Below are 25437 nucleotides of genomic sequence, written 5' to 3' on the forward strand. Positions count from 1 at the left end.
TCAATTTTTCAATTTTTCAATTTTTCAATTTTTCAATTTTTCACTTTTTCACTTTTTCAATTTCTCAATTTTCTAATATTTCAATTTCTTAATTTTTCCATTTTTCAATTTTTCAATTTTCCAATTTTTCAATTACTTCATTTTTCAATATTTCCATTTTTTCTATTTTTCCATTCTTCAATTATTCAATTTTTCAGTTATCCTATTCTACAATTATATAGTTATTCAACTGTTCAATTATTCAATTATTCAAGTATTCAAGTATTCAAGTATTCAATTATTTAATTCTGCAATTCTCTGTTTCTTCAATTCTTCATTATTCAATTTTTCAATTATTCGATTCTTCAATTCGACAATTCTACAATTTATTACTTTGTCAATCTGTGAATTCTACAATTCATTACTTTGTCAATCTGTCAATTCTACTATTCATTACCTTGTCAATCTATCAATTCTACAATTCATCCACTTTTCAATTCTTTAATTCTTGCATTCGTTAATTACTCAATTCTTCAATTTTTCTATCCTTCAATTCTTCACATATTCAATTCCTTAATTCCTCAGTTCGTTACTTCCTTTATTTGTCAATCTTTCAATTCTTCAGATCTTCAATTCTTCAATTTTTCAATTTTTCAAATCCTGATTTTTAAGTTTCTAGATTTTCCTATTCTTCAGTTCTGTCAGTTCTTGTCGATTCTGTCGATTCTTTCAATTCTTGTCAATCTTGTCGATTCTTTTAATTCTGTCAATTCTTTCAGTTCTGTCAATTCTTTCAGTTTTGTCAATTCTTTCAATTTTTTCAATTCTTTCAGTTCTTTCAATTCTTTCAGTTCTTTCAATTCTTTCAGTTCTGTCAATTCTTTCAATTCTTTCAATTCTTTCAATTCTTTCAATTCTTTCAATTCTTTCAATTCTTTCAATTCTTTCAATTCCTTCAATTCTTTCAATTCTTTCAATTCTTTCAATTCTTTCAATTCTTTCAATTCTTTCGATACTTTCAATTCGTCCACTTTTCAACTCTTTAAGTCGTCAATTCCTCTTTTCAATTCTTCAAGTCGTCAATTCCTCTTTTCAATTCCATGTAATTTCATTCCACACCACTCAATCCGATACAAATAAATTTTATGCTCTTCAACCGTGCACCTCTTGTACATCTGAATCGCGGTCAAAGCAAGTCACGTGATCGCACAATTAAGTCACGATTAAAAAATGTACGTAAAAGGAATTATTATTAAGAACAAGGTCGAAGAGTCAATATCATTTCGCTTAGCGTTTTAATCCATCGAGGCCATCAAAATGCAAAATCATCATGAACCAAGGGACGAAATACCATGTAGAGAGGTGTACATATTCATACGTAAGTAAACAGTTGCATAAAACGACACGCATCGCGCGATAGAGCGACCCAAGTAATTTGCAGTAGCTATGTTGATCCTGCTTTACGGGCTGATTTGAAATTCTCCTGTTCCACTGTGTTCCGTGTTTATCGTCATTTCCAGTTGATCTGCGTTTATCGCCGATCCAATTGACTTTTATATTTCGCCGTACTATCACGAGCGGCGATCTGAAATCTTCCTGTTCTCCTCCCGATTTTGCATCGAGGCCTTTTTAAATTCGAAAAATTTATCCTCTACGTACACTACCGTCCATAAGTATCCGGACACTTGGTTTCGTTACATGAAACACAGTTGAACTTTGTACGAAAGGTATTTAGGGTTATCATATCATTTGTAATAATTATTATTATCTTTTCTGAGGCGTCATAACGTAATAGAATTAATTTTTAAGTACAAATTATACAATGAAAGTGTGAAAGTAAAATTCATGTCCAGAAGTACAAAGTCCAAATTTGTGAATCTAATGAAAAGCTTTCAATTCTAAAAAAAATTTTCATTTCTACCGTGTTTCATTTCTATGGGGCAGAACGTATTCAGAGGGTTCTTCGATATGTTTCAAGTGTTTGTAAACTGTTGGTAGATGTTTAGGTTCCCTCAATGGAGATAGGAATGAAGGTAACGCTACGCACTCGACAGTTTCGGTTTAGTTCGTCTGTAGCTTCTTTTCCATCGAGATACGAGTTCCAAACGAGTATTATCAATCGAAAAACGTTCCAGTATTCTGACCTTCGCAGAAAAAAAATCGATTTTAGTTACCGTTGCAGATACTTGAATAACTTTCGTGCAACGCGAATGCATATTTCGCTTGTGTCCGGATAGTTATGGATGGTAGTGTATATCGCCGTATCTCGAAGGAAATAACAATATTCGTAAAAAAAAGTCGTTAGCAAGATAATTACCCGATACATACGTTAAAAAGCAGCGTATTTCTCATTAAAATTGATGAAAGTTTATTCGATAGGTTTCTTAGGATATCACGGGACAATGTGGTATAAAACCACAGCATATATGGATCGTAGTGGAAGGATATCTTTTGTGTGCACCGTCGCGTGCCGTCACGGTGGCAAATTTCCTCGCTGACGTGCCTGGCGCGTCGGTTATACGAGTTGTTTATACGAGCAATAATTTATTACTTATACCCGTACGAAGCATGGGATCGTTAATATCATAGACGTCAGAACCTGGAAGATGGAGAATGCTACGGAATGGTAACATGCTTAAACGAGAAAGTACGTTGATACTTGAACCACGGGAGCCACGTGCGCCTTTTAATCATCTGAACCCTTTCGGAGTCGTATAAGAACAGTAGATAAATGCTTGCTGTATTTGGTCAATTTTGTTAGGTGCTAACGTCGTTCTTATTGTGTCATACGGTTCTGACTCGGAGATATTTTATGTGAGTGAAAAATTGAGATTTAGAGACTTGGGGGTTGGAGATTTACAGATTTGGAGCGTGAAGTTGTGCGACGACGTTTGATCTAGTTGCTTAAGGACTATTTGTCTAAGGATTATTATTATTATTAAGTACATATATATATATATTGCGTTTCTGACATAATTAGTTGTACGACACAGTCCCGCGTGCGTTATAAATAAGACAGCATAAGTTTCACATTCCTTTACTCCTAGGTCCTCAAGTTCACCCTTTATCTTAACCTAAACATCCTGCTATGAACATCCCTATCTAATTCCGCGAACCTCTATTTACATCACGCAATCTCCAGGCAATAACAGATCATAACTAATCTCCCTTTATCTTCTCTTCTGACACCACCGAGCAATATAAAAGCCCAGTTAGAGTAGCCTCGCGAGCAGTAGCAGTCCGACTAGTCACAGGGTTCGATCCCCTCGTGCTGGACTCTGCTAGTTCCCATCCTAATTCCACCCATTTCCTACCAACTCCAAACTACGCGTTTCATTTATATTACAATTCTAAGTTCATTTGTATCAGTTTATATTCCGACATCATCTTTAGTATTGAATATATTTTATATTTAGTTATATTCGCTTTTAATCATTTCCTATAAACCCGAGATCTCTTTAAGAGCTTTTGATTATTTAAAATACGTATACTCGATTACGCTGGATCTGGTGGTGCGAGACATAGCCGTACGAGATCCATTATATTGCGAAGTCGAGATAGGAAATCCACATCGCCACGGTGGTGCGAGACATAGTCGCACGGTGCGCATATGATGTGTTTGACGCCTTTGCATCTTTAGTCAGCTCATGGGGAGACAAAGACAAGGAAGTCGTAGATACCAATTACGTACGATCCTACGCACCCTATACTTACCCTGTCTAACCCCTACTCCGCGACCAGTTATCCGCGAAGTTAAGTATCAGTTATTGCCTATTGATATACCTGTGAAGAAGATCACAGCGAAGGATCTACTACCTAAGGATCCGAGACGAGAAATCTATTGTAAAAGTTAAGGAGGAAGCTTCGGGTGAGTACTGTGTCATACTTGTACACCCTGGGATCCCTGACATACGACGGGCGCACGTACCGCGTGGTCTAAAAGATTGTCAATTCAAGAGCTTCCGGACCTTCATATTGATATCAGCAAAGGTACCATCTGGGACGTAACTGGAGATTTACAACTTTTGACATTTATGGTTTGATAAAGGAATGAATTGGAGAATTGAAGGCTGTAGGAATTGGGGAACTGAAGAATTGAAGAATTGAAGAATTGAAGAATTGAAGAATTGAAGAATTGAAGAATTGAAGAATTGAAGATTGAAGAGTTGAAGAGTTGAAGAGTTGAGGAATTGAATTATTGAAGAATTGAAAAATTATATCATCACGAGTAGAATAGGATGGAGTGGAATAGCATTGATACCTTGGAAATTAAATATCTTGTAAACTTGATAACTTGGAAACCTGATATCTGATACCTGATACCTGATATCTAATATCTGACACCTGACTCCTGACTCCTGACTCCTGAAACCTGACACCTGACACCTGACACTTGTCCCTTGACACTTAATACTTGATACTTGATATCTAATACCTGAAACCTGACACCTGACACCTGACACCTGACACCTGACACCTGATACTTAATACTTGATACTTGATATCTAATACCTGACACCTGACACCTGACACCTGACACCTGACACCTGACACTTGTCACTTGATACTTGATATCTTGGAAACTTGACACCTTGTAAACTCGATATCTTGGAAACTTGATACCTTGTAAACTTGCAGATTAGGTGATTTGTGTATCTATAGATTTATAGATTTGTAGACTTATAAATTTGAATTTTTATGGATTTGTAGATATGAAGGCTTACAGATTATGAATTTCAGAAAAGTGCCTGTTCAACATAATTATCTTAACCCACCCCAATTTCCTCCACCCATCATCACAATAATAAAATTTTCACAAAAAAAGAAATCTACAACACAACCTAAAAATCCACAAATGTATTCTGCATAAAAAAAAAGTAAATACAATTCGTAGAATCCGTAATCGTTTCTGTATCGCAAAGATTCGTGTAGCAGGTATTTTCACGTGCCCTCGCATCCAATTTCCCTGTCGGTGGAACTTGAACGAAAGTTGGCAGCCAGAGTATCCCCAGCGGTCGCGAATCGTCTTGTCGTCTGTCAGCCGTTTTGAAATCTGAAATTTTTATAATTTCAACTTTTCCGCTCGGCCTCCGAAAGGCTCTCGCAGCGCTCTCCTTTAAGGCTTTCCACGGCGTCAACTTTTATTCGGTATAAGGGCTTCCGAACTCGTTTCACATCGAGGAAGCAAAGCAAACCGAGCGACGGGGAAGGTTAGCCATCCTCTTGCTCGCGTTTGCCGGCGTCCCTCAGAGAAATTTAACTTTCTTCGTGTCGTGCCCGAATCGATATCAAGAATACCGCGGTTAACGAGTCGTTTCCTTCGTGAATTTACCACGGCCTGTCCTTACTCAGCGTTTCCACTGTATCGGGCTAATGTCTTCGTCGGACCTTTCGTTGCGGATATAATTTTCATTTCAGCTGAGTCGTACGGTTTTATTCTTCGAACGTGTCCTAATATCCGGCTGTTTCGTTCCTTCGATTATAGATAGCTTTCCCAGTTTTAATCGTGTGTGATCATTTTTAATATACTGCTTCTTTCATTGCGAACAAGGTTAGGTTAGGTTAGGTCAACTAGATTGGTCTGAGACATGAAATAGAATTTTTGTGAGACATTCACAAAAATTTTTAATTAAATTTCCACTCATTTTACATATTATAAACATTTTATATATTTAATATAATATTGGTTTAATTTGAATATAGAATACAATGATTTTTATGATTGTTTCGATTGTTTTGTGTAGGTCCATCGTTCTGGGGACTGATAAATCCTCAATGGTCCCTGTGCTCGAAGGGAAGGAGACAGAGTCCTATCAACATCGAGCCTGACAAGCTTCTCTTCGACCGCCACTTGAGACCGGTAGTCGTCGATAAACACAAGGTAATTTATCAAATATTTTTGATAAATAAATAAAATTTTATTTTTGATAAAAAATTGTTTGAAAAATTAAATTGAAATCAGCTTAAATTTAACCTTTTAGTGAAAGGTTTGAGTCACACTAGATCAAAGAACAAATCAACACTATTATTTATGTTAATTTTCCCCATGTTGTAATAAAATGCGATTTGAGTGCAAGGATTCTAAACATAATTCTTAATTTATTTGCCCGGTAAAAAAATATTACTAGCAGAATCTTCAGCATCGTTATCGTCGGTAATCAAACCGTGTATCCGATCGTGACCGTGAGATCGATGGAGAAATTCCCCATGGTTCTGTACGGAATCAACGAGCAGCGATAGGGACGATGGAAAACAGGGCAGGGGGATGAATAAATGTTTACTTAATGGAAGATTAGTGTTTCTGCAGACTTAAGGGTATTACCGGGCGTAGAGTGCGAGCGAGACAGTGGCGCGGACGAACGTTAAATAGCCTGGCTGGTAATTAATGGATTTATTATCGAATTAACGAACTCGCTCGGTGAAAAATGGACAGAGAGAAAGTGGAGAGCGGTCCATAGTGAATTCGAAATCCATTACCAACCGGCGACAGCTCGGGGAATACCCTTGGTGTATAGTTGCCGGTGGACGTGAGTTCAATGCGCCTCGATAGAGAGAAGTCTCTTGGCGAAATAAATCATCCGAAAAATGTTAATTTTCGCGCCAAATGTAATGCTTTTTTATCGTGCCTTTTATTCTTGAATTCGATCGTCCCTTTTTGGTTACAGCCTCTTTTATTGGGGTTGTGAATTTTTTATCCGATGGGATTTTAGGGAAGGTGGAAATATTTGTATGTGGTGCGAATTATTAGATTTCTGAATTATTTCTAGGTCAGGTGAAGATACTTGTAGATTTCTGTATTCATAAATTTCTATGTTCATGGATATACATATATGTGTATATACATATGTGTAGGTGTTACGTACAAGTGTATGGCAATATGTATATCACGTACGTATACGTGTATCTACATATGTGTAGTACGTTACATATGAGTGTATGACAATATGCATATCATATACGTATATGTGTATGTACATATGTGGCATGTTGTACATATGAGTATATGACAACATGCATATTACATATGTATTTATTTATGTACATATGTGTAATGTGTTTCATATGAATGCATGACAATATGTATATCATATACATACATCTACATGCACATATGTGCAGCATCTACATATGAGCGCATGTACACATCCACATATGTGTATACATATTTACATATATGTACATCTAACCACACGTATAACATAAATATAAATACCCACCTAAACCAAACAATAAATTTTGATTTAAAAAATTAATAACACTTAAATTTTGCAAAAAGAAAACTATAGATAACGCTCCATGTTCAAGCGCACCTACGCAACAACAAAATGGCGTCGCAGACAACGCGCCTCGCTGCTCGAGAGTCCTCGAAATTCGTGGAGCGTCTACGAAATTCGGTTCTTCCGGGGATTAACTCGAACTTTATCGTGGCGACGTTCTCGCGAGAAACTAACGCGACAAGTTACGGTAACGCGTAACGTGCAGGGATTCGAAATATAAATCGGCCTTACCGCCACCACGGAATTCTCGAACGAATTCTGCGTTGACGTCCACCGGTACAGTTTTATCTTTCCGATCGCATATGTGAAATAATTTCTTCCGTATGGTTAAATTGCTACGTGTATGTTATCAACGTATATGCACAGTAATAATTCTGCATGACCAAAGATTTTTCCATATATGACATAATTATAGTCAAGAAAGTGAAATTTTACTGAAGCGTACTAAAAATTCCAGTGAAATTAATCGCAGCCGAGGTACGAATATACCAAGAATGCGTTGTGAGTGCGTCACAAGTGTAACAAGTGCGTCATGAGTGCGTCACAAGTGTAACAAGTGCGTCATGAGTGCGTCATAGGTATCAAAGGGTGCGTCGTGAGTGCGTCACAGGTAACACAAGTGCGTCATGAGTGCGTCACGGGTAACACAAGTGCGTCATTAGTGCGTCAGAAGTATCACAAGTGCGTCATGAGTGCGTCAGAGGTATCAAAGGTGCGTCACGAGTGCGTCACAAGTATGACAAGTGCGTCATAGGTATCAAAGGTGCGTCGTGAGTGCGTCATGAGTGCGTCACAGGTAACACAAGTACGTCATAGGTATCAAAGGTGCGTCATGAGTGCGTCACAAGTATCACAAGTGCGTCATAGGTATCAAAGGTGCGTCATGACTGCGTCACAGATAGCACAAGTGCGTCGTGAGTGCGTCACAGGTAACGCAAGTGCGTCATGAGTGCGTCATATGTAACACAAATGCGTCATAGGTATCAAAGGTGCGTCATGAGATCGTCACAGGTAAAACAAGTGCGTCATAAGTGCGTCAGAAGTATCACAAGTGCATCATAACTGCGTCACAAGTATCATGAGTGTGTCACGAGTGCGTCACAGGTATCGCAAGTGCGTCACGAGTGCGTCACATGTATCGTAAGTGCGTCATAAGTGTCAAGAGTGCGTCAAGAGTGCGTCACAAATGCGTTATCAGTGCGTCACGAGTAACACGAGTATCACAAGTGCGTCATGAGTGCGCCACATGGGTGATGAGTGCGTCACAAGAGTGATGAGTGCGTCGTGAGTGCGTCACAAGCATTGCAAGTGTTTCATGAGTGTCTCACAAGCATGATGAGTGCGTCATGAGTGCGTCGCAAGTATGTCAAATTGTCCAATTAATGTCTCATTCAGCACAAATTAATTTTAATTAAAAATAGCAATTGAGTCGACGATTATTCATTGCATACGAATGTCCGACTCAAAGATCATTAATTTCATACAAATTTGACCTAACAATTATTATAATCAAAACATTGATTTAACAATTATTAATTGTACACAAATTACTGATTTAACAATTATTAACAAAATACAATGTACACTAAATAACACAATTACAATTTCTATTATCAAACAATATAACTTAAGGTGTATTCCACCTAAATAAAAAACGTCGTTTGATCCGAAAAAAATTGCCGACAAAAGCTTCGTCGGAGAACATGAAACGCGATATACGCTCTTTGTGCGAGAGCATCGAGGTTTTCTGAAGAATCGAAAATTTCAGCTCACGTGCCGACAATCAGAGTCAGCTGAGACGTCCACGTGATATCCGGCTCGCATCGGCTGCGAGTTAACGCGTAACAAACGAAACGCTTTTCAGCTTTGTGACGCCCGGTGTCGCGTGGCTTTCGTGAAAATCGGACAAAGCGCACGTGGCCAGTCAGTTTTCCTCGAACGAAAGCTCGCCGTGCTTTCCACAAGGAAACGATTCACGGTTCCAAGCGGACTGGAACTTTCTTTGAACGCTCGCCGACCGAGCGTGAAGAGGTCTTGAAAAATGGAGGACCTGTTACCCGCTGCTCTCTCTTCCCTCGTATTACGAATATTTACTTGTTTCATAACTTTGCTACTTCTCGTGCTTTTACAGCTCTTACAACCTTTTTAAGGATTCTCAGAACTAATTTTACAGTTTGCAGAATTTGTTTTCGGGGTTTTTTAGGATTTTTTGGGGGAGGTTGCAAGGCATTGGAGCTCTTGGATTTTATTTGGAAGTTTTTGGAATTAAAATTTTAGAGTTGCTGACGTAGTTTTAGAATTCTTGGAAAATATTAAGATTTGTGTGAGAAGGACTCGATTGTGAGAATTCAGAAGTTTAGAAATTAGGATTGTGCAAAATTTTGTAGTTTGTGAACTTGCAAACTTGATGGTGGCTTTACAATTGATGACCTGATAAATGGAGAACTTGTAAGCTTGATATCTTGGAAACTGAATACCTTCTAAACTTGATATCTTGGTGGTAACTTGATACCTTGTAAACTTGATACCTTGGAAACTTGATATCTTGTGAACTTGATACCTTGGAAACTTTATATCCTGGTGGTAACCTGATACCTTGGAAACTTGATATCTTATAAATTTAATACCTTTGAAACTTGATATTTTGGTGGTAATTTGATACCTTGGAAACTTGATATCTTGGTAGTAACTTGATACCTTGGAAACTTGATATCTTGGTGGTAATTTGATGCCTTGGAAACTTGATATCTTGTAAACTTGATACCTTGGAAACTTTATATCCTGGTGGTAACCTGATACCTTGGAAACTTGATATCTTATAAACTTAATACCTTTGAAACTTGATATCTTGGTGGTAATTTGATACCTTGGAAATTTGATATCTTGTAAGCTCGATACCTTGTGAATGTAATGCCTTGTGAACTTTGAAACTTAAAAACTTAAAGCATGAAAACTTGATAACTCAAAAAATGCGAGAGTTGAATTTCCACAATGAAAATTCTACAATCGAATATTCCATAATCTAAAGACACTGAATTTTGACAATTCTCGTACAAAATCATTCAGAAATGAAAATTGTTCCGAATTAATTAATAACTTTTTTACCGGCAAATCCCATATAAAAAAAAGAAACACAACGCAACCAAACGAGCAATACATAAAACATTAATTGTTTGTTCTTTCCGACAAAAGCCATGTAATGAAAAACTCGTCTGTTCAATGGTACTAAAAATTAACGATGAAACGTAACAGCAGTGGAAATATAAATTTAGCAACGTATTGTCTCCTGACCCTATGAATTTGTCATTTTACATGTCGATTTTCAATGTTTCCCGTTCGCTTCCCTCTGGAAACGTTCAAACATTTCATTTCCCATTACGAGTCGCAGAATAAACATACACGGTATTACTGTCCTTCGGTATTTTTTAATTACGTTCGACGAATTTCACGGAACCGATCCCGGAATAAAGTTATCGAACGATATCCGAGAGTTTATCTGTTCCGAAAATAAAACTCGAATTTCCTGCTCGGTTGTCACAAACAGGAACTGCTGAAATTATTATCAATCCGCTAATTTGCGCGATGGTTGTAAAGACAGGGTTAAAATTGCTCGTTTGGTTAATTAAATAAATCAAAATCAGGTCTGATGTTTCACGATAGATTATCGAGATATGGTTTTAGAAGAAGGAGTCTCTGGTTCATATTTTTATACATCGTACATTTTAGTCAATTATACGTTTTTCTATTGATTTCTGGTTTATTTAAAGTTTTCTATTAAGGGATGATTTCAATTTTGGGAATCTAAGTAAAGAATTTTTCAGAGATCTTCAAATTTCTAATTCGGTGGAATTCGATGTATAAAGTTCCATGTCTTCAATTCTTCGATTCTTCGATTCTTCGATTCTTTAATTATTCAATTATTCAATTATTCAATTATTCAATTATTCAATTATTCAATTATTCTATTATTCTATTATTCTATTATTCCATTATTCCATTATTCAATTATTCAATTATTCCATTATTCAATTATTCTATTATTCCATTATTCCATTATTCAATCATGCAATCATTCAATCATTCAATCATTCAGTTCCTCAATTTTTCAATTCTTCAATTCTTCAATTCTTCAATTCTTCAATTCTTCAATTATTCAATTATTCAATTTCTCATCTCTCAATTTCTTATTTTTTATCAAAGGTTCGCAATTTTACAATTTTCCGAACCTTTCAATTTTTAATTTTCAAGAACATACCACATCTACGTTTACTAAAATTGTTGTCGTCCCTCCATCTGTAAGTCATGGAATGCTTCAGGTTGATCTACGGCTGTTCATCCCGTTCCAATTTTGCCATTTCAACGAAATCAATATCGCAAATAGACTCCGACAAAGAGCGTGGTAATTCTTCGTTCCCTGAACCTTGAGCGCCCTTTCAAAACCACCCTCAGATGCCAAAACTAGTTGTAATACTACAACAAGATTATCTGTACCCTTTTATTAGTGCACACGAAATTCTTTCGTATAATACGATTGTTCATATATCGCCAACACGTATAGCATGTGTGAAGGCGTAATAAGGATAGAACGGTTCCGTTCTCGATTGTCTGGTTGAAACGACGCGTGTGACGGTGGCTAACCAGCCCGAGGAACACTCGAGACCGCTCCCTTTGGCGCTTTTGTGCCCAAGGGGTGGCTCAGGGGTGGACCAAACAATGAAGAGCCCGGTCCGTGGCTCGTCTCAAAGCGCAGAATGCATCCGATGAGCTCGCTTCGTGAGAACCGTGGCTACTTGCGCCCGGAAGGATTGACTCTGGCCAAGGGGCGAGAGGTTAGGGGTTGCGGAGGAGAAGAAGAAGAAGAACGCTCGAGAGGAAGAGCAAACGATCCCCTGGGTGCGCGTTTAAACCTTTTCACGGGCATTTCCGTGGAAGCCACTTTGTGTCCTGCTCCGACAAATTCGAACTATGCCGGTTTCTTTTCGATCCCCCTCAACCCCCGAAACACTCTGCATAAAGACCGAACCCGGGGTTGCCTCGAAACTGCGAAAGAATTTCGACGTTGAATCACGAAACTTCGCGCGTTACCTCGACAAAGGAATTTCGGATTCGGAAAATGTCGGGTGACACAAATTTTCTAGTATTTTATTTTACTTTGCTGGCCGTCGAATTACCGCTGCGGACTTTCGGAACTTTTCACGTTTTTAGAATTGAAAGGACGATTGATATAATTTATTAGCTACCATCACTGTACGTTATTAACACATATCTTGTATTTTCTTTGGTCACAGCTTGTGGCATGTTAACATATGTACATATATACCAGGAGTGCGTCGCGGATGCGTCAGGTGTACGTTAGGAGTGCGTCATGAGTATTCCAAGTGCGTCGTCAGTCCGTCATGAGTGCGTCAGGGGTATGACGAGTGCGTCATGAGTATTCAAACTGCGTCACGAGCATTCCAAGTGCGTCGCGAGTATTCCAAGTGCGCCATGAGTATTCCAAGTGCGTCCTACGTGCGTCATGAGTATTCCAAGTGCGTCATAAGTGCGTTATGGGTATGACAAGTGCGTCACGAGTGCGTCACAAGTATTCCAAGTGCGTCATCAGTGCGTCATTAGTATTTCAAGTGCGTCACCAGTATTCCAAGTGCGTCATCAGTGCGTCATTAGTATTCCAAGTGCGTCATGAGTGTGTTAGGGGTATGACAAGTGCGTCACGAGTGCGTCACGAGTATTCCAAGTGCGTCATCAGTGCGTCATTAGTATTTCAAGTGCGTCACCAGTATTCCAGGTGCGTCATCAGTGCGTCATTAGTATTCCAAGTGCGTCATAAGTGCGTTATGGGTGTGACAAGTGCGTCACGAGTGCGTCACTAGTATTCCAAGTGCGTCATCAGTGCGTCACGAGTATTCCAAATGCGTCATAAGTATTCCAAGTGTGTCGTCAGTGCGTCAGGAGTGTTCCAAGTGCGTCATGAGTCCGTCATGAGTGCGTCAGGGGTACGGCTGGTGCGTCACGAGTGCGTCATGTGTATTCCAGGTGCGTCACGAGTATTCCAAGTGCGTCATAAGTATTCCAAGTGTGTCGTCAGTGCGTCAGGAGTGTTCCAAGTGCGTCATGAGTCCGTCATGAGTATTCCAAGTGCGTCATCAGTGCGTCACAAGATGAAAAGTGCGTTGCAAGTTTCAAAAAATGCGTCACGAGTATCGCAAGTGCGTAACATCAGGAAAATATCGACGATATCAGATACTGATGAAGTTTTAATAAAATGGAAATCCGTGAAATTTAACACCCTATGGTTCAAATTCAATGCAAGGAATGTTTATTCGGCAGCTGCGGCTCTAATTAAAAGTACCGATTAATCTGCATATATTTCCGACAATTTCAAAATTCTGAGCGAACAACAAAGCTGAGATTTTCTTCAAAAACAAGCTACCCGGGTCAACCGTACGAAAATACGGCGAGCTCGCTAATTAAACTCTGCGGTCGAAGAATTTCTCAACAAAAAGCAACGCACGAATCAGTGCGGATCCCGCCTGCTAGCGAAACCTGAAAACTCGTCGAATTCCAGACGGAAACGCTTTGCTCGCGTTGTTTATCGAACTGTAACGAGAACTCGAAGTGGTAACTTGACGAAACAAAGGTCTTCTTGGATGATACGTATCTATCGTGATTTGGTGGGGGAATCATGAAGACGCGAATAATCGTCGAAAATGCAAAATTTGGTTGTGTGAAGATTTTGGAAGATGATATTTCTTTTTAATATTCCATAGAACTGGCAAATATAATGGAATAATAAAAGAATGAATATAAATAGAGAATAAAAGAATGAAGTAATTGAATAATTGGATTATTAAAAAATTTAGTCATCGAACAATTAAGAAATGGAATATCTGGTGAGTGGGGGAATTGAACAATGTAAAAATTTATCAGTTCAACAATCTCGAATAATCGAACGATAGAACAATTTAATTATTAAACAATTGAGTAATTGTACTATTGGACAAACGGAATGATGGACAAATGAATTATTCCACGATCGAAGAATCGAATACTCCAGCAGTTGAATATTGGATGTAATCGAAGAGTCAAGTAGTCGAACGATCGAATACTCCAATAGTTGAATATTGGACGTAATCGAGGAATCAAGTAGTCGAACCATCGAATACTCCAACAGTTGAATATTGGACGTAATCGAGGAATCAAGTAGTCGAACAATCGAATAAGCGGACAATCGAACATTTGAATAGTCAAACAATCGAACATTGGAATAGTTGAACAATCGAATACTTGAATATTCGAACAATTGAATACTGGAACAGTCAAACACTTGAATAATTGAATACTCGAGCAATCGAGTATTAGAACAATCGAATACTCGAACAATCGAATACTCGAGCAATCGAATAGTCATACAATTGAACACTCGAGCACTCGAACACTCGAGCACTCGAATACTCAAACAATCGAATACTCGAGCAGTGGAATATTAGAACAATGGAATACTCAAGCAATCGAATACTCATACAATTGAATACTCATACGAACGAATACTCGAGCAATGGAATAATAGAACAATCGAATACTCGACCAATTCAATACTCATAGAATCGAATACTCATACAATCGAATACTCATACAATCGAATACTCAAACAATCGAATACTCAACCAATTTAATACTCATACTATCGAATACTCGAGCACTCGAATACTCAAGCAATCGAATACTCGAGTAATGGAATATTAGAACAATCGAATACTCAACCAATTCAATACTCATACAATCGAATACTCGAGCACTCGAATACTCAAACAATGGAATACTCGAGTAATGGAATATTAGAACAATCGAATACTTATACAATCGAATAGTCATTCAATTGAATACTCGAGCAGTGGAATATTAGAACAATGGAATACTCAAGCAATCGAATAGTCATACAATCGAATACTCATACAAACGAATACCCGAGCAATGGAATATTAGAACAATCGAATACTCAACCAATTCAATACTCATACAATCGAATACTCGAGCACTCGAATACTCAAACAATGGAATACTCGAGCAGTGGAATATTAGAACAATGGAATACTCAAGCAATCGAATACTCATACAATCGAATACTCATGCAAACGAATACTCGAACAATGGAATATTAGAACAATCGAATACTTATACAATCGAATAGTCATACAATCGAATACTCGAGCACTCGAATACTCAAACAATCGAATACTCGAGCAATGGAATATTAGAACAATCGAATACTCGACCAATTCAATACTCATACAATCGAATATTCGACCAATTCAATACTCATACAATCGAATATTAGAACAATCCAATACTCGAGTAATCGTCTACTCGATCAATTCGTCGATCAAACAATCAAACACTTTATCAATTCATCAGTCGAACAATCGAACAATTACCCCACCAAGCAATGAAATAACCAAATAAACTTCAGTAACGCAATAATTCTTAACTTCAACCACCCGAAAACCACATGCTTTCAAAATGTTTGCACAAACTGAACCGAAACAAACAGCAACGATAATTTAACGAAACAATGCTGTTGCATGAAAAGTATCGCGTATTCGGTGGCGGAGTATCATAAAAGCGCGAATGACGAAGTGGCGCGCAGAAACGAAGAAGGAGGAAGGGCAAAGGGAGAAAGGCAACGAGTGTTTGCGGAGAAGTTACTTCGTCGAGTGTTATTGTTTGATAAACTAAAGAAGAGAGAGAGGACGAGAAGAAAATAAAAAAAAAACGCAAGAAAATGACGCCGTTCTTCTTTCTCGTCTGAAGTTCCGCGGTTTACAGACGAACCAGGAACAATGAAGTGCCATGAAAGGGAGAACCGACCAAGTCGTTTAATCATTGAAGCACGAACCACTTCCGGCCAGCGTTATTTTTATTATTAGCTCTCTTTCTCTCGGCTTATGTTAAGAAACTTTTTTCCAGCCCCGATCTTTTGTGTCCGCTTCCTTTGAGCGCCTTCTAACAAAATGCGAATATTCTTTCGAGCCACGATACCTGATTTTGATGTTCTATATTTTCACCGAATTATACGGAACTCTTCGAGCATGATCTTATGTAACGGTAGGGGAGATTTTGAGGTCCGTTGAAGATAGAAACCTTTTGGTGGTTTCAATTCTGTTGTAGTCTTTGCTTAAATTAATATTTTTTAATTATTTAATATAGTTAACGATTAAAAAATATTTTTAATTGATGGATCATACTCATGCACATTGTGAATTTTTGATACTAATACAGATTATATATTTGTTACATTGATAACATTAATGAATGAAGAATTGGATGATTGAATCATTGAATAATTGAATAATTGAATAATTGAATAATTGAATAATTGAATAATTGAATAATTGAATAATTGAATAACAGAGTAATAGAGTAATTGAATAATTGAATAATTCAATAATTGAGTAATTGAGTAATTGAACAATTGAATAATTGAACAATTGAATCATTAAATAATTGAACAATTGAATAATTGAATAATTCAGTAATTGAGTAATTGAATAATGAAGAATTGAGGAATTGAAGAATTGAAGAAATGAAAAGTGGAAGAAATGTAGAATTGATAGATTGTCGAAGTAATGAATTGTAGAATTGAAGAGTTGAAAAATAGAAGAATTGAAAAATTGAAGGATTGACGAATGGAAGTATAGAAGAATTAAAAAATTGAATGATTGAATAATGCTAGAATGGAATAATGGTAAAATGGAATAATGCTAATATGGAATAATGGTAGAATGGAATAATGGTAGAATGGAATAATGGTAGAATGGAATAATGGTAGAATGGAATAATGGTAGAATGGAATAATGGTAGAATGGAATAATGGTAAAATGGTATAATGATAGAATGGAATAATGCCAAAATGGAATAATGCTAAAATGGAATAATGGTAGAATGGAATAATGGTAGAATGAAATAATGGTATAATGGAATAATGGTAGAATGGAATAATGGTAAAATGGAATAATGGTGGAATGGATTAATGCTAGAATGGAATAATGCTAGAATGGAATTATGCTAGAATGGAATAATGGTAGAATGGATTAATGCTGGAATGGAATAATGGTAGAATGGAATAATTGTAGAATGGAATTATGCTAGAATGGAATAATGCTAGAATGGAATAATGCTAGAATGGAATAATGCTAGAATGGAATAATGCTAGAATGAAATAATGGAATAATAGAATAATGGAATGGTGGAATAATTGAAAAATTGAAAAATTGAAAAATTGAAAAATTGAAAAGTACCTTTCTAATAACATGAAACTTTGAATCCACCTATTATTAACACATAACACCAGTGTAAATCGTGACAATACTATAATTCGAAAAGCGACTAGAATATTAATGTAAAATTTGATTGGCGGTCCGAACGTCTGTGACGTATTCCCCGTTACGTCGTTCGGTAAGGCAAATTATCCTTGGATTATTAATGCCGCAAGTCTCGCGTGTCCACGGAATTAATGGCCTGTTTAGAATATTAATTTCTAAGGAAGTATCAGAACGCGAGCCCAAATACATCTGGACCGTCGCATCCCCGTAATGTAACTATTAATCTTCAGTATAAGCGTGCATGTGCAGCCCACGGTCCCTGCGACAAAGGGCAAAACCTTGATACCCATAACTTGTCTCGCTGTATTTCATATCCTGTTCCATTTCCACCCCCTGTCTTTGGACCTCTGGATTACTGTAACGATCATGGGACACTTCGTTTCGAGACAACGGGATCACTCTGGGATGTTTATTTCATGTCTTAAGATTGACGATGTTTCGGTACGAAATGTGGAGTAAGCTTCTTCTCAGCGGAAATGAAAATTTGCGAATTTATTTTTTTATGTGACTGATGGTTTATGGAGGGGGTTTTAAAGGGACGCGCGAGGTGATCATTTTTTTAGAGCTTGATAATTTGGGGTAGCAAAATTTTGCAGGTTCTTGAAAAGCTCCATACCTTTCCAACCACACCAATCAACCCCAAGTTGCGTTCCAAGTGCGTCATGTGTCCGTCATGAGTATTCCAACTGCGTCGCGAGTGCGTCATGAGTATTCGCAGTGCGTCGCGAGTATTCCAAATGCGCCATCAGTGCGTCGTGAACATTCCAAGTGCGTCATCAGTGCGTCAGGGGTATAACGAGTGCGTCACGAGTGCGTCATGAGTATTACAAGTGCGTCACGAGTGCGTCATGAGAATTCCCAGTGCGTCACGAGTGCGTCACGAGTATTCCAAGTGCGTCACGGGTGCGTCATGAGCATTCCAAGTGCGTCACGAGTGCGTCACGAGTATTCGCAGTGCGTCACGGGTATTCCAAGTGCGTCGTCAGTGCGTCGCGAGCATTCCAAGTGCGTCAGCAGTGCGTCAGGGGTATGACGAGTGCGTCACGAGTGCGTCACGAGTGCGTCATGAGCATTCCAAGTGCGTCACGAGTGCGTCACGAGTGCGTCATGAGTATTCGCAGTGCGTCACGAGTATTCCAAGTGCGTCATCCGTGCGTCACGAACATTCAAAATGCGTCATCAGTGCGTCCGGGGTATCGCAAGTGCGTCATGAGTGCGTCATCAGTGCGTCGCGAGTATTCCATGTGGGTCATGAGTATTCCAAGTGCGTCGTCAGTGCGTCAGGAGTGTTCCAAGTGCGTCATGAGTCCGTCATGAGTGTTCCAATTGCGTCATCAGTGCGTCATTTTGGGGTAGCAAAATTTTGCAGGTTCTCGAAAAAGTTCATACCTTCCCAACCACACCAATCAACCCCACCAATCACAAACTATTCAAATTTAAAGAAGACTCAGTTTCCCGCGCTTTTTCCAAACCTAAAACATCTTCACCTCTCCATTCACCAAAGGTCAATAATCCGATACGAGGCAATATTTCAACCGATACGACATTTGAAACCGTCCCGTTCGCACATATTCCGAAGAGAACCGCGACCGGAAGTCCAGACGGATCGTGCCGTTCGTCAGAATTAGGAGTCCCTTCAATCGTGAAGTCTCGATCGCGAAATTATCCGACGTCCGACAATGTTAGTCCGTGCAGACGTTTCTCGGTTCGAATCCTGGATTGGGCAGCGAACGGCTGGGAAAAGAAAAACGTGTCGGGGGGCGGGGGGGCAGGTTGAAATGGCGGAAGAAGGACAGAGGAAGCTCAGTCGAAGACGTACGTTCGACTCGGCACGGCGCGGTTCGTTCTATTGTTTAATTTAAGTGCCAAAGTTTAAACCGGGTTAAACGCCGTATAAATTCACGAGCTACGCCACACCCCTTCCCCGACTTCCGGCGGAACAGCGGGGATACGGAACGGACCGGGAGCTGTGTTTAAGTAGCGACGGGACCAGATGTGACGTCATCGCGGTTTCCGGACCGCAGTTAAGGCTGACGACGCTTCCGGTCCGAACATTTTTCTATGCTGGATCGCCCGCGAATTATGTGCGACGAAAGATCTGTCGAATCACTTTGCTTAGCAATTTTCTTTTTATTTTATGGTGTTGGTTTTAGTAGGTGGAATTTTGGGTTATGTTAAATTAGGGAATTTGGAAATTAGGAAATTAGGAAATTAGGAGGTTAGGAAATTAGGAAATTGGGAAATTGGGAAAATAGGAAATTGGGAAATTGGGAAATTGAGAAATTGAGAAATTGGGAAATTGAGAAATTGGGAAATTGGGAAATTGAGAAATTGGGAAATTAGGAAATTAGGAAATTAGGAAATTAGGAAATTGGGAAATTGGCGAACTGGGAAATTGGGAAAATAGGGAATTGGGAAATTGGCAAATTGGGAAATTATGAAATTAGGAAATTAGGAAATCAGGAAATTACGAAATTAAGAAATGAGGGAATTGGGAAATTAGGAAATTAGGAAATTAGGAAATTGGGAAAATAGGAAATTGGGAATTTGGGAAATTGGGAAATTGGGAAATTGGGAAATTGGGAAATTGGGAAATTGGGAAATTGGGAAATTGAGAAATTAAGAAATTAGGAAATTAGGAAATCATGAAATTAAAAAATTAAAAAATTATACTATTCAAAAATTGCGAAACTGGAAATCTACTAACCTAAAAACTCGTTACCTTGAAAATTTAAAAATTCAGGAAAATCCACAATTCCAAAATGACATCTTACACCTCATAAAATTTCAAAATTCCAAAATTTTCAATAAATTAGCTTCTCTCAAAACAATTCACGCATCAAAAATTCGTTTCATGATCCCAGAACGGTTGTGTATTTACCCCAACCGAATTTCAAAAGAATTGATTACTTTTATTCCGTTATCTTGCGGTGCATGGGGCACGGTAAAACAGCACAGAATAAAATGATGAATAGGGAAAATGGAAGTTTTGAATCGATTCAATAGTATCGAAGGCAGCTGATTGACGCAGCCTGTCCCGAAATAGAATTCAATTTGGGTAAAATCCGATATGCAATGATGGCGGCCGTTTTGTTGTTAGCAATAATTACGGGGTAGAAATTGAGTTTGGTATTAATGATCGAAATGGGACTGTAGTTACACGTGATCGTGCTTGATGATTCATCGATACACACTGAACGTTGTTTCAAAAGTAAACAAACATACCTTTATTTAAGAAAATTTTTTTACAGAACATATATCTATACATATGTTTCAAGTTTATTCTTGAGTTTATTACCTGATGCGCCTGATGCGTCACAATATCAGCAGTAGTGATGGTTAAACGACGAATCATTAGATTGCCCAGTTACTTTTGACTGACACTCTTGACGCACTTGATTGACATACTTGACTTCCCTGAGGCACTTGATTGACACATCTGACGCATTTGATGCGTCACAACATCAACAGTAATAACGATTAAGCGACGAATCATTAGATTCCACAGTTACTTCTGACTGACGCACCTGACGCACCTGACACACTTGATTGACGCGCCTGACGCACTTGATTGACACACCTGACGCACCTAACGCACCTGATGCGTCACAACGTCAGCAGTAGTGACGATTAAACGACGAATCATCAGATTCCCAACAAGTACACAAGGGGATCTAAGAAATGAATTTGACTTCGGACCAGAGTTTATTTTGCTACGTACTCGATGACTCGAGAGTGTCCGAAGAATTTTTACGTCTCGCAAAAGCTCGGAGTGGGTAGAATTTTTGTGACATTGCCGAGGGAAAACAGTTTCTAATTTTCTATTGGTTTAGCTAAAATTCGGGTGGAGATGGAAACGCGAGTGACGTATGAAGTGGGTCTATTTCCCCGCAGTGACCTAAGCAAGTAAAACGATACCTCGACACGAATAGAAAACTGCAAACAAATCTACTGCTAAGGTTAAGGTTCGCAACCAGATACGACAATAAAAAATACACTCGTCAGAACCTTACGGTCTGCTGCTACAATAAAAAATTTTTTAAAGCGAGACAACTTGTTAAATCTTGTAGAGTCAGTGTTTGTTGAACGAGATAGTAAATTGTTGTTTACCAATTATTTGGAAGCTCTGTTCGCATCCTTTTGTATACACGTCATGCTTCATTCTCTTCTGCCTCATCCCACGTTCGATACGGTATGTATCCATTCTACTTGCTGGCACGGAAATACATGGTCCATTGAGCTCCCCTTATGTCTGACCATACGCCGTCCTATACTACTGCACGTCCGTCTGAATTCTCGCAGACCTGTTCCACTTGTTATTAGCTGTTCCTAACACCACCGACGTTAACATCGAACGCTGAGAGCGTAATTAATATTAGCTTATCTAAAATGCGATTATTAAATACAAGAAAAATGTTTACCATATCAAGATTAGGAATTTTGGTCAATTATTTCAGCATGTTATTCTATGATGAGAGAGTTTTCAATTTTTCAATTCTTCAATTCTTCAATTTTTTCATTCTTCAATTCTTTAGTTCTTCAGCTCTTCAATTCTTCAACTCTTCAATTGTTTAATTCTTCAATTATTCAATTATTCAATTCTTCAATTTTTCAATTTTTCAATTTTTCAATTTTTCAATTTTTCAATTTTTCAATTTTTCATCTATTCATTTTTTCAGCTCTTCAATTCTTCAATTCTTCGATTCTTCAATTCTTCAACTCTTCAATTCTTCAATTCTTCAATCCTTCCATTCTTCAATTCTTCCATTCTTTAATTCTTCAATTCTTCAATTCTTCAACTTTTCAACTCTTCAATTATTCAACTATTCAATTGTTTAATTCTTCAATTATTCAATTCTTCAATTTTTCAACTCTTCAATTCTTCAATTCTTCCATTCTTCCATTCTTCCATTCTTCGATTCTTCCATTTTTCAATTATTCAATTCTTCAGTGATTTAATTATTCGATTATTCAATTCTTCAGTGATCCAATTATTCGATTATTCAATTATTCAATTATTCCATTATTCAATTATTCAATTATTCAATTATTCAATTATTCAATTCTAAAATCTATAGATGTACAATTGTACAGATCTACAAATCCTCACATCTTCGAGTCCACAAATAAATCAAACTAAATTTACCAAAATTTAAAGCTCATCGAAAAAAAATTAATCAAACTAAATATTTTCAATCTCCCCTACACTTCGAAATCGCAAACGCCATAACCACGCCTCCCTTTCCCCATCCTGTAAGATCGCACTCGAACACAAAGATAAATCAATCCTTTTTACAGTACCAATCGAAGAAAAAAAGAGCGATTAAGCCCATCCTCATCGATTCTCTTCCAAGATTCGTTTTGAAAGCAAGCAAAGAATCCAAGCCCGCCTATTCGTGCCGAAGTTTCCTTTGATAGCCGAAAAGTTCAGTCGGTCGCATTAATCACCGATGCACCCGATGAAGTTCGCGACGCGTCTCGCTAGCTGGCCGGTTTCCGTGGACGGTCCCTCGTGAATCTTCCACTTCCGGCGGGAACAAAACCGGCCGGCATAGTCAGAATTCGCTGTGACGATTGTTCGGCTGCTACGACTTTCTCAGACGGTTTAAAGGGGGTAAGGGATGAACTTTGAGCTTCGACGAAAGAACGACGCCTTTTGTGCGGGCCGGGACCTCGCAGAATCGCCTCGCGAGTCTTCTTCCGGCTCTCATCGATCCGACTTCCGAGACGGCGAAAATTGGACGGGGGCGAGGGACGGGGTGACGTTCGCGAATTACAGTTCGGAAAGTAACGTTTAAAGGACCACGGCTGATCTGAATGTATAAATTGCGAAACTCGATCAACGAACGTGGCCTCGAGATGTTATTTACTAGATTTTATGTCGTTCTGAAGGGAAGACTTTTTTTCAGATTCAATGGAAGGTATTTATTAAGACGGTTTTCACAATTTCTAAATTTACAGATTCCGAAATTTTCAAATTTACAAATTCTTAAAATCTCACCAATTTTCAAATTTTTAAATTTTCCTAAATCTTACGATTTGAAAAATTCCCTAGATTTTCAAATTTCCAAACTTTCCTGAATCTCGCAATTAGAAAAATTCCCTAGATTTTCAAATTTCCAAACTTTCCTGAATCTCGCAATTAGAAAAATTCCCTAGATTTTCAAATTCCACTTTCGAATTTTTAAATTTTCCTAAATCTTACGATTTGAAAAATTCCCTAGATTTTCAAATTCCAAACTTTCACATTTTTTAATTTTCCTAAATCTTACGATTTGAAAAATTCCCTAGATTTTCAAATTTCCAGATTTTCCTAAATCTCACAATTTGAAAAATTCCCTAGATTTTCAAATTCCAAACTTTCAAATTTTTAAATTTTCCTAAATCTCACAATTTGAAAAATACCCTAGATTTTCAAATTTTGAGATTCAAATATCTTTAGGTCACAATATCTCTAGGTCCAATTACGCCACAATACTAATATCCCTAGATATCAATATATCTGTGTACGAATCTACCTAGACGAAGTATCCCTAGATTCTGAAATCCCTAGACTTCAATATCTGTAGATTCGAATGTCCCTAGATTCTAATAACAATACGTTCTAATATCCCTAGATTCCAGTATCCTTGGATTTCGGTATTCCTAGATTCAAATTTCACTAAATTCTAATATCCCCAAATTTAAATTACCCTACATTCAAATATCCCTAGATTTAAATACACTTCGATCTTAATATCCCTGGATTCAAATTTCATTAAATCCCAATATCATCGAATCTCAATTACGCTACATTCAAATATCCCTAGATTCAAAAGTACACTTGGAACCTAATATCCCTAAATCCCTATATCCATAGATTTGAATATCCCTAGAGTCGAATGACCTTAAATCTTAATATCCCCAGATTCGAATGTCCCCAAATCGTGATATTTCCAAATCCCAATTATACCACATTGAAATATCCCTAGATTTAAATATGCTTGGAACCTAACATCCCTAAATCCCCATATCTGTAAATTTAAATATCCCCAGATTCGAATGTACCTAAACCGTGATATCCCCAAATCCAAATAACTCTACGTCAAATATCCCTAGATTTAAATATTCCTAGATCTCAGTACCCCTAAATTCCAATACCCCCAAAATGCCATCTTCGCCAATTCCCAAAGTCCCTAGATCCCAATATCCTTACATTAAAATATCCCTAGACTCCAATGTCCCTAAATCCAAATATCCCTAGTTTTCACTAAGTTGTACCACGGAAAACAACGAAGATACTATTATTTCATAAAATTGCAATATATCGCAAGTGAAACCGACTCCAGAAAAGTGTTAAATTTCTCCACGCTGTTTAAGAGCAAAATATACTGAATTTCTTTGACACACAAACGCGTTTAATTTCTCGGACGCCGTCGCGTCGTTGAACGACGTATGCTTTTAACGGACGAGCGTGACGCAGAAATTATTATACCGATAGCGTGGCGTTGTTTGCGAGAGCGAAAAAGAAAAGGGTAAGTGGAGTGTTCCTTTTTCTAACGAAGTTAATGAACCGTGGCAGGGTGCATCGCGGTAGTTGGCTGTTCGTCACAGTTTTCAGTCGCATACAAAGCGTTAATTTCGCGTCGGACCGGGTGAGGCCGTGAGATGAGCCGGTTGCACGGTCAAGGCTTTACCAAATTTCATCCTGTACCCCAAATTACCTGCCGCGTGACTCTATCTTGGACTCTCATCTTCGCTCTTTTCCACGGTAGAGCTTCTAATTAGTACACCATCAGCGCGCTACGGATTTCCAAGGT

The 25437-nt window shown here is 38.1% G+C and overlaps 1 protein-coding gene across 2 annotated transcripts in view; it reads left to right on the top strand.

Annotated features, from left to right (window-relative positions):
* CARPA (Carbonic anhydrase-related protein A) overlaps nucleotides 1-25437 on the top strand; it is a 304577-nt gene that overhangs the window by 209916 nt on the left and 69224 nt on the right. For both annotated transcript variants that reach the window (XM_076536805.1, XM_076536806.1), the window contains exon 3: nucleotides 5724-5860. In XM_076536805.1, the coding sequence (XP_076392920.1) occupies nucleotides 5724-5860 (137 nt within the window). The remainder of the gene's footprint in view (nucleotides 1-5723; nucleotides 5861-25437) is intronic.

Source organism: Megachile rotundata, chromosome 11 (assembly GCF_050947335.1).
Source record: "Megachile rotundata isolate GNS110a chromosome 11, iyMegRotu1, whole genome shotgun sequence".
Lineage (NCBI taxonomy): Eukaryota > Metazoa > Arthropoda > Insecta > Hymenoptera > Megachilidae > Megachile > Megachile rotundata.